This window comes from Melanotaenia boesemani, chromosome 9 (assembly GCF_017639745.1).
Source record: "Melanotaenia boesemani isolate fMelBoe1 chromosome 9, fMelBoe1.pri, whole genome shotgun sequence".
Lineage (NCBI taxonomy): Eukaryota > Metazoa > Chordata > Actinopteri > Atheriniformes > Melanotaeniidae > Melanotaenia > Melanotaenia boesemani.
Window position 1 is genome coordinate 17,686,284 of NC_055690.1, and position 13,680 is coordinate 17,699,963.

At 38.3% G+C, this 13,680-nt stretch overlaps 2 protein-coding genes across 2 annotated transcripts; one reads left to right on the forward strand and one right to left on the reverse strand.

Moving 5' to 3' along the window:
• Positions 1-497: 497 nt before the first annotated feature.
• LOC121646150 (extracellular calcium-sensing receptor-like) lies at positions 498-7,399 on the reverse strand. Its single transcript, XM_041995020.1, has 9 exons — positions 7,378-7,399; positions 5,679-5,826; positions 4,856-5,144; positions 4,684-4,770; positions 3,284-3,475; positions 2,453-2,986; positions 2,136-2,360; positions 1,631-1,754; positions 498-1,522 (listed from the first exon to the last, which is right to left on the reverse strand). The coding sequence occupies exons 1-9, from the start codon at positions 7,397-7,399 to the stop codon at positions 621-623; spliced, it is 2,523 nt and encodes an 840-aa protein (XP_041850954.1). The 3' UTR covers positions 498-620.
• Positions 7,400-7,425: 26 nt separating this feature from the next.
• Positions 7,426-13,279, forward strand: LOC121646151 (extracellular calcium-sensing receptor-like). The gene is made up of 13 exons (XM_041995021.1): positions 7,426-7,628; positions 9,466-9,626; positions 9,825-9,952; positions 10,096-10,248; positions 10,333-10,533; positions 10,653-10,880; positions 10,998-11,243; positions 11,336-11,466; positions 11,572-11,668; positions 11,858-11,981; positions 12,147-12,613; positions 12,714-12,794; positions 12,923-13,279. Exons 1-13 carry the CDS (start codon positions 7,426-7,428, stop codon positions 13,277-13,279), a joined length of 2,577 nt encoding a protein of 858 aa, XP_041850955.1.
• Positions 13,280-13,680: the final 401 nt, after the last annotated feature.

Below are 13,680 nucleotides of genomic sequence, written 5' to 3' on the forward strand. Positions count from 1 at the left end.
CTCATGTTATAATGTAGTGTTTTAATGTATCTAAACATAATACTTGTCATTTGAACCAGGGATCTCAAACTCTGGTCCTCAAGTACCACTGTCCTGCAGGTTTCAGGTACTTCCCTGCTGCAACACACCTGACTCAAATTAAATGCACCCAACAGTTTCCACACAATGACTCATTAGTATATGTCAGCTGTGTTGAAGCAGCAAAACATTTAAAACCTGCAGGACAGTTGTTCTCGAGGAATGGAGTTTGACTAACCTGATTTAAACTATAAAGTCCTATAAAGTTTTCTTCTTTATTTTTTTATTTATTTATTTTTTAACTTTAAATAAGATTAATACCGCTGATTTTGGATCATGAAAACCTCAAATTTAGAGGTGTGGCGGGGTAACAGACTGCCTTAAAGTTTTTAGATAAAGTCACTTCAAACACTGACAGTTGAATGTCTTTATTACATTAAAATAGACATTAAATAGACAAGCTAATCATATTTCTTGTAAATCACTCTAGAGTTGCAAAGTTGCACATGTTAAATACATTTGAATTAATTGGGAAATAACATTGGATATTGACTGGAAATGTAAACTGAAACAACAACAACAAAACCGTATATTCTTACACATCATTTCTTTTCTTTTCCCATCAAGTGCTGTTTTGTATTTTTTTCTGGCTTCAGTAAAATGATATAACACTTTGGAGCAAACAAGCAGAACAACAAGCCAAAACTGGAGGCCAAAATAGCAAATGACTCCACTGCGTCTGCATAGTTTCCAGGGGAGCTGATATATGCAGGGATAAATGCCAGCCACACAGCACAGAAAATCAACATGCTAAAAGTGATGAACTTGGCCTCATTGAAGTTGCCAGGCAACTTACGAGCCAGAAATGCCAGCACAAAGCAAAAACATGCTTGCAGACCAATATATCCCAAAACACACCAGAATGCAAAAGTAGATCCAACACTACACTCCAGTATAATCTTTGAATGTTCATACTCCGTGTTTCGGTATGGATAAGGGGGGTCATCAATTAGCCAGGCAGCACAGATGACTACCTGAACCAAAGTGCTGCTGAAGATAACGATTCTCTGCTGCTTCGGCCCCAGCCACTTCATTATGTTGTCCCCTGGCCTGGTGGCAGTGAATGCTGCCAACACCACCAAAGTCTTTCCCAGGATGCAGGAGATGCAAAGTGAAAATGTGATGCTAAAGGCTGTGTGGCGAAGCATGCAGGACCAAAATGTTGGCTCTCCAATGAAAACAAGAGAACAAAGGAAACACAGCGTCAGTGCAAATAGGATGAAGAAGCTGAGTTCTGAGTTATTGACACGGACAATAGCTGTGCTTCTGTGGTAGAAGAACACTGCAAACACAGCCATAGTGAGACAGGCGCCCACCACAGAGATCACTGTCAGAGCTATACCCAAGGAATCATAGGCCAAGAACTCCACCTTTTTGGGAATGCAAGCTGTTCTTTCTTTGTTTGACCAGAAGTCCTCCGGGCAAAAGATGCATTCTATTGAGTCTATGAAAAAACAGGAGAAAGGCAAAAAGTTGTAAAACTTCAGTACATTGCATGTTTATTATGGATTTTTGGGTTGGTGCAATTTTTAGTGTCTGGATTTTATCTCACTTGTCTGATTGCTAATTTTGCCACTGTCACATGGTACACAGTCAAAGCAGCAGACAGGCTCCCCACGACGGACAGCTTTCCTGGACCCTGGAAGGCAGCTGGCACTGCACACAGACACTGACACCTGTGGGAAGGCAGCGAAAATAATCAGCTTTTTATTGAGTCCTGACAAAAAAGACATATTTTGATATGTAAATTTTTTTTCTGTTTACAGTTTTTTTTTCAGACTTTTCTGCTCAACATCATGGTCATGATTGCTTTTGTATTTTGTCTCACCAGTGCCATTTCAATCCCAATTGTATTGTGCCGAGATATTTATTTATTTTTTTGACACACACTTTATATATATAAAGCGTATATTAAACCACTGTGTGAACTGTATCAAAGCAAAGGGACTTACATCAGATCCAGCCTTTCCTGCCCACCTGACTTACCTCCACCTTAACCTACAGAACTTCAACAGTTGGCATCTGATGAAGGTAAAAACACAGTGTGAGCAGCTTGCCTCACTCTGATGCCCTGCCCACATTATCCTGTCCTCCTGGATCACCAGCTCCTCTCCAGCGGGCTTGGTTCCATCAAACAGCCCCACGTTGACAAATTCAATGTTCCCCCTTGTGCCTCTCTGCCAGTTGATAATGTCATAGTAGGGTACAGAGTCACCCTTCAAGTCAAAGTTTATCTCTTCTTCATTAATGTTAAAGCTAACTTCCTGGAGGTAGTGCTGGAGCTTAAAAACAAATTAATAGGATGAAATACTCTAAATGCTTGAAAACAAAGTTTTGACTACAATACTACAATAGTAAGAAGTCAGTACTATACCTGCCAGGGAAGTACATTATTTCTTTGAGCGCATGAGTTGTTTTGGAAGGGCCCCCTGCCTGGTTGACAGTGAAGAAGATTGTGTAGTGAATGAGCAACAGCATACACAGCCTTATAGACATTATAGGCCACTCTAGGACTGGATGTATTCATATAGGCAGAGTGCTGCTCCAACAATGGCTCCTTTCCTGTGCAGGATGGCAACTGAGTGGCAGAGGATGGAAAATGACTGCAGCCATACAGAGCCTCCCACAGCTCTTGCACCAGAATATCATTGGGATATCTCTGAGGGTTGATTGTCAACAGGTAGTCATGCAGTCTGGAAATGTAACCTTTTCTGATGCCAAATCCAATGGTGCCGCCCAAGTAGGGGTAATACTCAGTTCCTGTAAAGACAGATGCGGTGACCCAGGCCTCGCTCGCTACCCACTGGATTCCTGTAATGTTCTGGGTCATGTAGTCTTTCAAGAAAGGTGTCATTTCACCTTCAGCGGAAAATACCACCACCACTTTTGCCAAGGAGTTTTTCATTACCTTTATAGAAAGGCACATAATGAAGGAAGATTTTGACAAGGATGACAGAGAGCATATTAAGCCAACATGACACAGAGCAAGACTGACGGGACTGAATAACATTAATAAATATAATATAGCTTATCTCAAAGCAACTATTCTCATGAAACAATCATAAAATTTAAGAGAAAAAAAAACAAACATCACACAAAAGATTTAATAACACAATAATGTAGAATAACCACCTTCTATGAACGAGATTTGGTACAAAAGCAATTCTTCAACTATAAAACCTAAATCAGAGCTTCTTTAATCTACCTGCATGATCTCTAGGGCTTTCTGCTGATTATAGAGCAGAGGAATCATTTCTTGATAAGCCACACACACGTTGGTACCCTCTAATTCCCTCAGTAGCCCTCGCACAGCAAAGCGACCGTATTCATGGTCTCCTCGAACGAGTCCCACCCAAGTCCAGTTGAAGCGCACCAGCAGCTGAGCAATGGCCTTTACCTTTTTAAAAAAGAAAATGTTAACACGTTTGGTTGTGTAACACACCAATATGATAAGAAACTAATTTGAATATTATAGATTAACACATTTTTTGCATTTCATTTTGTATATCACTCCAAATCAACTAAACACTGGTGACTTGTTATCTGAACATGTAAAACCTGTTACAAAGAACATGGGTCATGTTAATTATTTTATGGACTTGTCTATGAGAGGCCTGCATGGACACGTAATCTTCAATGCCTGTGATTTTCCATACAGTTTTTAATAAGCATAGCAGCTTGTGTCTTATGTTGCATTTTTATGTTACCAAAACAAGCTGTGACGCTGTATCTCACAAGGCTCTCCTGAACAGCACAATAAAATAACAACAAAACCTTTTTGTTCACTCCATGAATTCTTAGTCTGCACAGTAAGTGTAGCCGCTGCTGCAGTCTGCTAAAGAGTGTCCAGGGTAAAGAATTTTCAATGAATACGTCCAGGTAGTGTAGAAGCTGACCAGTTCAGTGTTGTGAGTGAGAATAAGCACAGGTTTGTGCACACCTACACCCTCTCTTGGACTCTTGGAAGTGGCCCTCACTTTGTTTTACTTTTGATTTTAGGATCTTACCACTGAATTTTAAGGCCCTCAGTGTTCTTTAACAACCTTTTCTATTTAACCTTTTAGTACCATATGCACCTATGCAAAGACTAAGATCGAGAGGACTGGAACATGATTGAAGATCAGAAGCAACAGAGTTCGCAGTCAAACTTTGGAATGAGTTGCCATGAGAGATGCAGCAGAGGGACCACTTTTAAAGTTTTCCTTCAAATGTACTTTTATGGTAAAACATGACCATGCATTGCTGGACTTTTCATTTTTATGACAATCTTCTGATTGGAAGATAGTCATATTATGATCATTTACAATATTTTATATCAATTTAATGTTTTTTTTTTATTCAGTTATCTAACTAGATTTTATATTTTCAGTCATGGGTTGTATCAATGATTTATTTAGAAAGATTAAACTGATTATAAACTGTGATGATGTAAAGGTTGGATAAGAACAGTAGTGAAAACAAAGCAATGAGCAGGTGACAAAAAAACAACAACAAAAAAACAAAAACAAAAAAAAAAAACAAGAATAAAGAAAAAAAAAAAAAAAAAACAAACAAACAAAAAAAAAAAACAACAACATGCTTTTCTGCATAAATCTGAACTCTTACCTGATAATCATCATTAGGAATCACTCTGAAAAAAGTAGGATATTTTTCTCTGTCAGCAAAACATGCACATGAAGAAAAGTAACTGATCTGTATCGAAAAGGATAAAGCAGAGTAAAATGCATTAGAAAATAACAATAAAGTTTGAGGGTTGCAAAGAAAGAGCTGTAATTACCATCGGGATTCTGAATGGCTGCAGAACTCTTGACACAACGATGGACTGAGCAGAACCTGATTCCCCAATCACAGCAAGAAGAGGCGAAGCAGTGCTGCACAGAGGAGACTCATCCTCATTCAGCCCATTCAGCACAGCCAGAGCAGCCCTCTGGCCAGTCAGTGGATATGCACATGAGTCAAAGATTTTGTACCCAAGGGTGTAATTGGACAATAAATCCATATTCTGGTTTATCTCCTCCACAGCCAGCCTCATGGTTTGAGCCCAGCGGAAAGCCCTGGGATCAAATCTGTTGCTCCGTATTGATTCACATGTAACATGTTAAACACAGCAAATAGAGACAGAAATTGTGTTTTGATTTTCATTAATTCGAATAATTTAATTTGAGTCTATATCTTGCACAGTGAAGTGAAAAAAGCCTGGAATTACAATTATAATTAAAATAAAATTATTATGTCTATTACATTGCTTGTGTAATAAGGTATAAAGTACAAAATTGCTTCAAAAGAACAAAACTGAAACCATGTAGAAAATATACCAGTATTCTTTCCATGACAGTCAATAAGAAATGTTTGTCAGTCATGAGGAAATTACAAATCCTTCATTTAGTAAAGTTTTGTGTCCCAATTCTGAATCTGAAATGTCACCAAAGCTCAATACATCATTACACTATTTTTTACTCATCAGATGATTTTACCCTCAAACTGATTCTAAACTGAGGAAAATATACACACTGTAAATGCTGTCAAGAGTAAGTTTTACACATTTGCAACAATATCACATTCAATGACAAAAGATATTTTAAATACTCAATTATGCTCACCCGTTGCACTTCACTGGTAGTGGTCTGTATGTACAGTTAAGGTCAGGCATCTCCTGGTTATAATGGAGGGGAAAGATCCCTCCAATAACAAAGTCACCTCTGGCCACAAAGTTTGGAGGAAAACTGTTCTGAAGAGTGCAGACTTTTGCTGCAGTTGCAGTTGCATAGGTAAAGCTGGAACTTGGAGAGTATGCTAAAGTGAGCACACTGGCAGAGTTTAACAAAGAAAAAAATGACAGTATAATAATGGTAAGTAGAGCCATGCTGTCAGACATCCCCTAAACAAGAGAGGAGAGAGAGCACAAAAATTGGGCAAATTATATACAGTATTGAACCTTATTATTAATGATGGTGTGTATCTTGATTGGACCTGAATAGCCCCGCCTAGTGAGGTATTGTTAACCGAATGAAAATAACAAAACCATTTTACATCAAGCAAAAATAATACAAAAATCAATAAAAAAAAAAAAAATAAAGAATAATATCTATGGTTTAATTGTTAAAACATATTTAAAGAATTTAATACCAAAGTAATACAAAGTATTTAAAAAATAAGTAAAAAGAGGCCAACCACAGCATATCTCACATTGTGATTTGTTACAATATAAAACAAATGCTGCCTGTTACATTACACTCCTTTAAACAGTTAGAAAGCAGGTCCTGCACACATGGTCAGACGAAAGCATGGAAACTGTTAAATCTGCAACATTCGGACCATGACTTCATGGGATGAATGTCATTCAGCCATTCATGCCACATAGATTCAGATTCAGTTTAATCTTTGTCCCAAAAGACCAATATGAGTGCAGCTGGAATACATGGAACACATACAACACAAACCACACAACAGATTCCACAAAGAAAAATGTCAGCGTCTGCCTGAGTTAAAAACAAGCTAGAAAAGATATTAAAAAATGCAGGACATTCAGAAAATAACTAAGTGGTCACTACAGAGAATATACACTGATATCATCAACAAAGTATTGTGTGAGTAATTCGCCATTTAGGGAGTAACCGCAGGCTGTTTGCTTTAGTTCAGCAGTGACTCTTGTCTTTTTAATCTCAGTTTTATTCCAAATTTCAGACAAGTATTCATCTTATAATTTGTTTCTTGAGTTGTGTCCTCGGCTGTAGCAGCAGCTTCCTGATTAGCACACAAAAATTTATATCCTCCGTTTCCGTCTTGGTGAAGTGCAGTTAATACGTTGGATAAACACATCCCAGAGAACAGCTGAAACTTTTCCAGGCGATGTGCTTCTGGCTGACTGTGGTTTAGGTATATATAACAGGTTGACTTTACGTAAAGATGGCTGCATGTAAAATGTGTCAGGTTTCGGAATTGAAATATCAGAACAATAAATGTTTAATAAACATATACCTTTTCAGTATGATGGTGTAATTGCAGCCGACAGTTTGTAGACTAGCAGGTTTTCATCCATCAGTTTGTAAAAAGGCAGCAATAACATTTACAAGTTGGGCTGATTGGTTCATCTTGTGATGACTCAGATAACCTATGAAATCAAGTAAGCGTAACAGTATTTAATGTTATCTAACTCATTAGCCTGTCAGACTTTCTCTCCTGCACACACATCATCTTTATAGGTTCAGCATGGATAATGCAGCCACCCCTTTTATGGACTTGCCATTTTCTACATCTTTGGTTTTTAACCTTTTTTTAGTGATGTGTGGTGTTTCTTACTCTGTACAAGAAGGGAAACCATTGAGTTTAGAGGGAGAGGATACGGAAATGATAAGGAATGATTTATGGATAAATGGGGTGAATAGTGTTGATAGTAGTTCACCTCAGTGTGTGAAACTGGAAGATAACGAGCCTCTGACTTTGCAGTCAGACGGTGATGTTGTAATTGGAGGGTTTTTTCCTCTGCACTATGTGGTCTCTGAGTCACAGCACAGCTACCACAACAAACCTCAAACCACATTGTGCAGCGGGTGAGTATGTGAATACTGATAACTGTTATATTTTAATGTTTCTTCTTATGAAACTGATTTTTTTTTTTTTTTAAAGTTAGTGTTTTGACATGTCTGTGTTGATCTCACACTGTCAACATGTCATGTCACTATAATACTGTAATACTGCAATTATCTTTCTCAAGTACGGAAGCGTGGAGCTGCCACCCAAATTAAAAAAAATCGGAACGTATCACGTTATAACGTGATATGTTTATTGTAAAAACGTAAAACGTATCACGTTATAACGTGATACTTTATTGTAATAACGTGAAACGTATCACGTTATAACGTGATACATAATATTGTAATAACGTGAAACGTATCACGTTATAACGTGATACTTTATTGTAATAACGTGAAACGTATCACGTTATAACGTGATACATAATATTGTAATAACGTGAAACGTATCACGTTATAACGTGATACTTTATTGTAATAACGTGAAACGTATCACGTTATAACGTGATACTTTATTGTAATAACTTGAAACGTATCACGTTATAACGTGATAAGTTTATTGTAAAAACGTGAAACGTATCACGTTATAACGTGATAAGTTTATTATAAGAACATAGCCTGTACTGTATGCAGATGTTGTTACGACCTACATTGGAGCAAAATACATTTCATGGAAAATATACTCATCAAGCAGAAACTTTTCAGTTCTTTTTGACAATGATTAATTGTTCTACTCTGGTTTATTGTTGTACAGAAATGTGGGACAGAGAAACACGTAGGTCACCTGCCTGCACGCAGTGAGACGGTGCGTGCCTGTGTGTCTGAATTGCCACAGAGCAGGCATCCCCAACTTGGGACCTCTTGAGCCAGTGTCCTGCAGGTTTTCAGTGTGGTTTATTATTTCCAGAGAAAGTCCTAATTTACTACATGGGATTAAGTTTGACTTCATTGGAGAGATTTGATGAAGCTTGGAGGACACTTGTTGACGTTGCACTCTTTAACAGGACCACGTCTTTGTGTCGGCAACTTATTTCTCCCAGTCCCAGCGGTGCATAAAGCCTTTATAATTTTCATTTTTATTGTCAGGAGACAACATATTATTAACTGAAAGCAGCCCGCACACTCTATTGCCACTCAGACACATGCACGCACCGTCTCACTGTGTGCAGGCAGGTGACGCACCGTGTTGCTTATAACGGTCTTATGTGCAAGAATAAACCAGGTCTGCACCAGCCTCTTAACGACCCATTATTTGAGTCAGGTGTGCTGCAGTATGGACATACTGAAAACCTGCAGGACACTGGCTCAAGAGGTCCCAAGTTGGGGATGCCTGCTCTGTGACAATTCAGACACACAGGCACGCACCGTCTCACTGCGTGCAGGCAGGTGACGCGTTTCTCATAACTGTCCCACATTTCTGTACAACAATAAACCAGAGTAGAACAATTAATCATTGCCAAAAAGAACTGAAAAGTTTCTGCTTGATGAGTATATTTTCCATGAAATGTATTTTGCTCCAATATAGGTCGTAACAACATCTGCATACAGTACAGGCTATGTTCTTATAATAAACTTATCACGTTATAACGTGATACGTTTCACGTTTTTACAATAAACTTATCACGTTATAACGTGATACGTTTCACGTTATTACAATAAAGTATCACGTTATAACGTGATACGTTTCACGTTATGACAATAAAGTATCACGTTATAACGTGATAAGTTTTACGTTTTTACAATAAACATATCATGTTATAACGTGATAAGGTCCGATTTTTTTTTTAATTTGGGTGGCAGCTCCACGCTTCCGTACTCAAGTAGATTTTTTTTTTTTTTTTTTTTTTTTTTGCAGGTTTGACCAAAGAGCCTTCCGGTGGATGATGACTATGGTGTTTGCTGTGGAGGAAATTAACAATAACTCAAACCTTTTACCGGGTGTTAAATTAGGCTACCGGATCATGGACAGCTGTGACAATGTCCACACCAGCCTGCAATCCCTTTTCTCTTTAGTCAGTTTCTCTAAACCTGTGTCAAGTGAGGTCAAGCAAATAGCAGAAACTGAAAACACATTAAATGTGACAAATGAAATGGATATTGGAATAGAGGAGTTTAGGTCTCTAGAAATAAGGACAAAGCAATGGATTGAGGTAAAGAAAGAAGTGAAGTCTGCAATGCCTCTCAATCTTACAAATACAGGAAATTACACAGCAGATGACAAAACACAGCCTGAAACTTCTGCGTGTCTATCTGGTTCTCCCATTCCTGCTGTGATTGGTCTTGCATCCTCTTCCCCAACAAGAGCTGTAGCACAGACTCTCGGTCCTTTCAACATCCCACTGGTAAGAAAAGGCACAAAAAGACAGGATTCTCCACTAAACATCAATTAAAGTGTGTCCTTAAATGCATAATTTGATTATTGTAATGAAGCAATGTTTATAAATGTTTTGGTTAAATTGTAAAAATTATCATTCTCTCTTTCTAGGTGAGTTATTTTGCCACTTGTACCTGTCTTACTAACAAGAATATATACCCATCATTTCTGCGAACCGTGCCGAATGATCTCTTTCAAGTCAGAGGTCTTGTACAGCTGGTCACATTCTTAGGTTGGTTCTGGGTGGGCACAATAGGGACCACGGTGAGATTACGCTTTCTTTAAATATATGAAGAATATCTCTGCTGAAGACACCTACACAAATAACCTTTCTTTATCCATTTTCAGGATGACTATAGTCAATATGGCATCCAAGCATTCTCTAATCAGTTTAAACAACAAGGCGGGTGTGTGGCATTTCATCTCACTATTCCAACATCACCCACAATGGCTGAGATACAAGAAATGGCAGACAGAATGCAGAGCTCAACTGCAAAGGTCATGGTGGTCTTTGCCACAGAGGGACAACTGCTGGATCTGTTTATAGAAGTATACATCTCAGTGTATCTACAATATTATATATTCAGTCTTTAAAATGATAAATACTGAACATCAAAATAATTTTTGTGCACATGGTAAACATCAAATTTCTTCACCTCTTTTTACAGCTTGCTCAGAGAAATTTAACAGGGCTACAGTGGGTAGCTAGTGAAGCTTGGGTTACTGCTGGCCTTTTGACCTCACCACTCTTCCACCCTCTTTTAGAGGGAACACTGGGCTTCTCCTTCCCTGGAGTCAGGATCCCTGGCCTGAAAGAATTCCTTTTAAATGTCCGCCCCTCTCTCAAACCAGGAATGGAACTCATCAACACGTTCTGGGAAGAAATGTTTGGTTGTGTGCTCAAGTTTAAAGAAGAAAAACCTGTTGGAGATATATCAGATACTCTGGATAACTTCATTTTGGGTGCATCTGGTTTCAAACCAGACTCCCAAAACATGTCTACTGTAGGAGAGAGAAGCTCACTGAAAGTTTCATCTGATGAAAGTAAAGATGCTGCTGAAATACCTGCATGTTCAGGTTTAGAGGATCTGAGTCTCACTACTAGCAGTTATTCTGATGTATCCCAGGTCAGAATATCCTACAATGTGTATAAAGCTGTATATGCCATCGCCCATGCTCTGCACACTTTACTGAACTGTGATTCTGCAGGATCTGACAAGAGAAAGTGTGAAAAGCAAAATCCGTTCACCTCACAGCAGGTGGGTGAAATGATCAGAAAATATGTAAATAGTTGCTTACTTGCTTTGGTAACGAAGTCTTTGTGGGATTTTTTTGTAATTTTTTTTTACAGTTGCTGTATTATCTGAAGACAGTGAATTTCACTGATCAGTTTGGAGAGAAAGTATATTTTGACTCCAATGGTGAGCCAGTCCCTCTCTATGACATAATAAACTGGCAGAAGGACATCAAGGGCAAAATCAGGTTACATTTTAATATACAGCAGTGCTTGACTATTAAAGCATTTATAATACCTAAAATACAAAACTGTGTTTTTTTGACTAGGAATATTTTTTATGGTGTGTTTAGATTTATCAAAGTAGGAAGTTATGATGGTTCAGGTCCAGTGGGAAAACAGCTGCAGGTTAAGCAGAGCACCATTGTATGGACAAGGGGACAGTCACAGGTGGGTAAAATTTACAGTAATCAGATTTCACATGGCATTATGAGGGTTTTTTTTTTCTTTTTAATTTTAGGGATACAATTTTTGTTTTCCTCTGTTAAAAAAAAAAAAAGAAAAAGAAAAAACATCTGAAGGGGGGAAGTATAATATTTATATGTAGTTTAATTCTTTATTTCTCTATTCATTGTTCAGGTACCCGTGTCTCAGTGTAGTCCTTCATGTCCTCCTGGCAGTAGGCAGGCCAGACGTACAGGAGAGCCCCACTGCTGCTTTGACTGTCTGTCTTGTGCAGATGGAGAGATCAGCAACCAGACTGGTTGTATATGCTTGTTTTGTTAACTTGTTTATTTTCCATCTTTAGTAAAAAAAAAAAAAAACAAAACAAAACAGGCCTTGTTGGCATTAGTCATCCAATGATACAGATGTGCAGGGCAAGTACTTGAGTGTTTATTTATGAGTCTTTTTTTATCTCTTTCCAAAGGTTCCACTGAGTGTATAAAATGCCCCGAGTCCTACTGGTCAGACAAAGACAGGGTAAAATGTGTTGCAGGAGTTGAAGAATTCCTCTCTTTCTCTGACACCATGGGCATCATCCTAGTTGCACTTACCTCCTTCGGTGTCATCCTAACAAGCATCGTTACCATCGTCTTCCACCACTACCGCACCACACCTATTGTCAAAGCCAACAACTCAGAAATAAGTTTCTTGCTTCTCTTATCACTCAAACTATGTTTCCTGTGTTCCCTGATGTTCATCGGCCAACCGTCTGTGTGGACATGTAGGATCCGCCAGGCAGCATTTGGAATCAGCTTTGTCATCTGTCTGTCCTGCCTGCTTGTCGAAACTATTGTGGTTCTGTTAGCTTTTCAATCTAATGTACCCAGGTCAAGGAAACTGTTTGATCCATCTCACCAGAGGGCAATGATTATGTGTACTACAGCTCCTCAGGTAGAAAGCCCAGACAAATGTGACTTATCTGATACAATTTGTGACTAGTGTTATTTTTACATCGGTAAAGGGTTTTTCCACTTTTCTTTGTTGCCTTCAGATTTGTCTCTGTGCTGGCTGGCTGTTGGGCGCTCCTCCCTTCCCATTCAGGAATCCTGCATACCAAGCCTTAACAGGAAAAGTAAGAACAATATAGCTTCATACCTTCATAAATTAACAAACTCACAACTTGTAAAATTCTAGCGATAGAAGCTTTTATGCTGAAATATACTAATCAAGTTGCATTAATGTATGGTTGTGCACTATTAGATTGTTGTAGAGTGTAAGGAGCCATGGCCACCTGGATTTTACCTGGTCCTCAGTTACATTGGCCTTCTAGCTTTTGTCTGCCTCCTCCTGGCATTCCTTGGACGGAAGCTGCCGGACACATTCAACGAAGCGAAGCTTATCACTTTCAGCATGCTGATTTTCTGGGCTGTGTGGATCTCTTTCATCCCAGCTTATGTTAGCTCTCATGGGAAGTTCTCTGTGGCTGTGGAAATATTTGCAATATTAGCCTCCAGCTTTGGTCTTCTACTGTGTATTTTTTTGCCTAAATGTTACATAATTTTATTGCACCCTGAGAGGAATATTAAGAAAGGCATGACTGGAAAATTCCTTAAATGAACTTAGCATATATATGTATTTTAGCTAAAAAATAAAAAATAAAAAAAACATGTTTGAATGTGAACAAAATACAAACCTATATCTAGCTTGTTTTAATGCTTTTCAATAAAATGCTTCAAGCAAGCACTTGACATTTGGCCTTATTTATAAGATTAACTGCATCTATAATTTAGAAAATATCCAGAGAATCAGTGTTAATGTACAGGTCATAACTGATCATTATATGTCATAATGTGAGTTTGAAACTGGACCCAAACACGGGCAAAGGAGATAATGGACTGTATTTATACAGCACTTGTTGACCATGTTGACCACTCAAAGAGCTTTACATCCTTTTTTCCCCATTCACTCACACACACGTACAGCACTTCTATAGTTATATACTAAGTGCTTGCTCTATC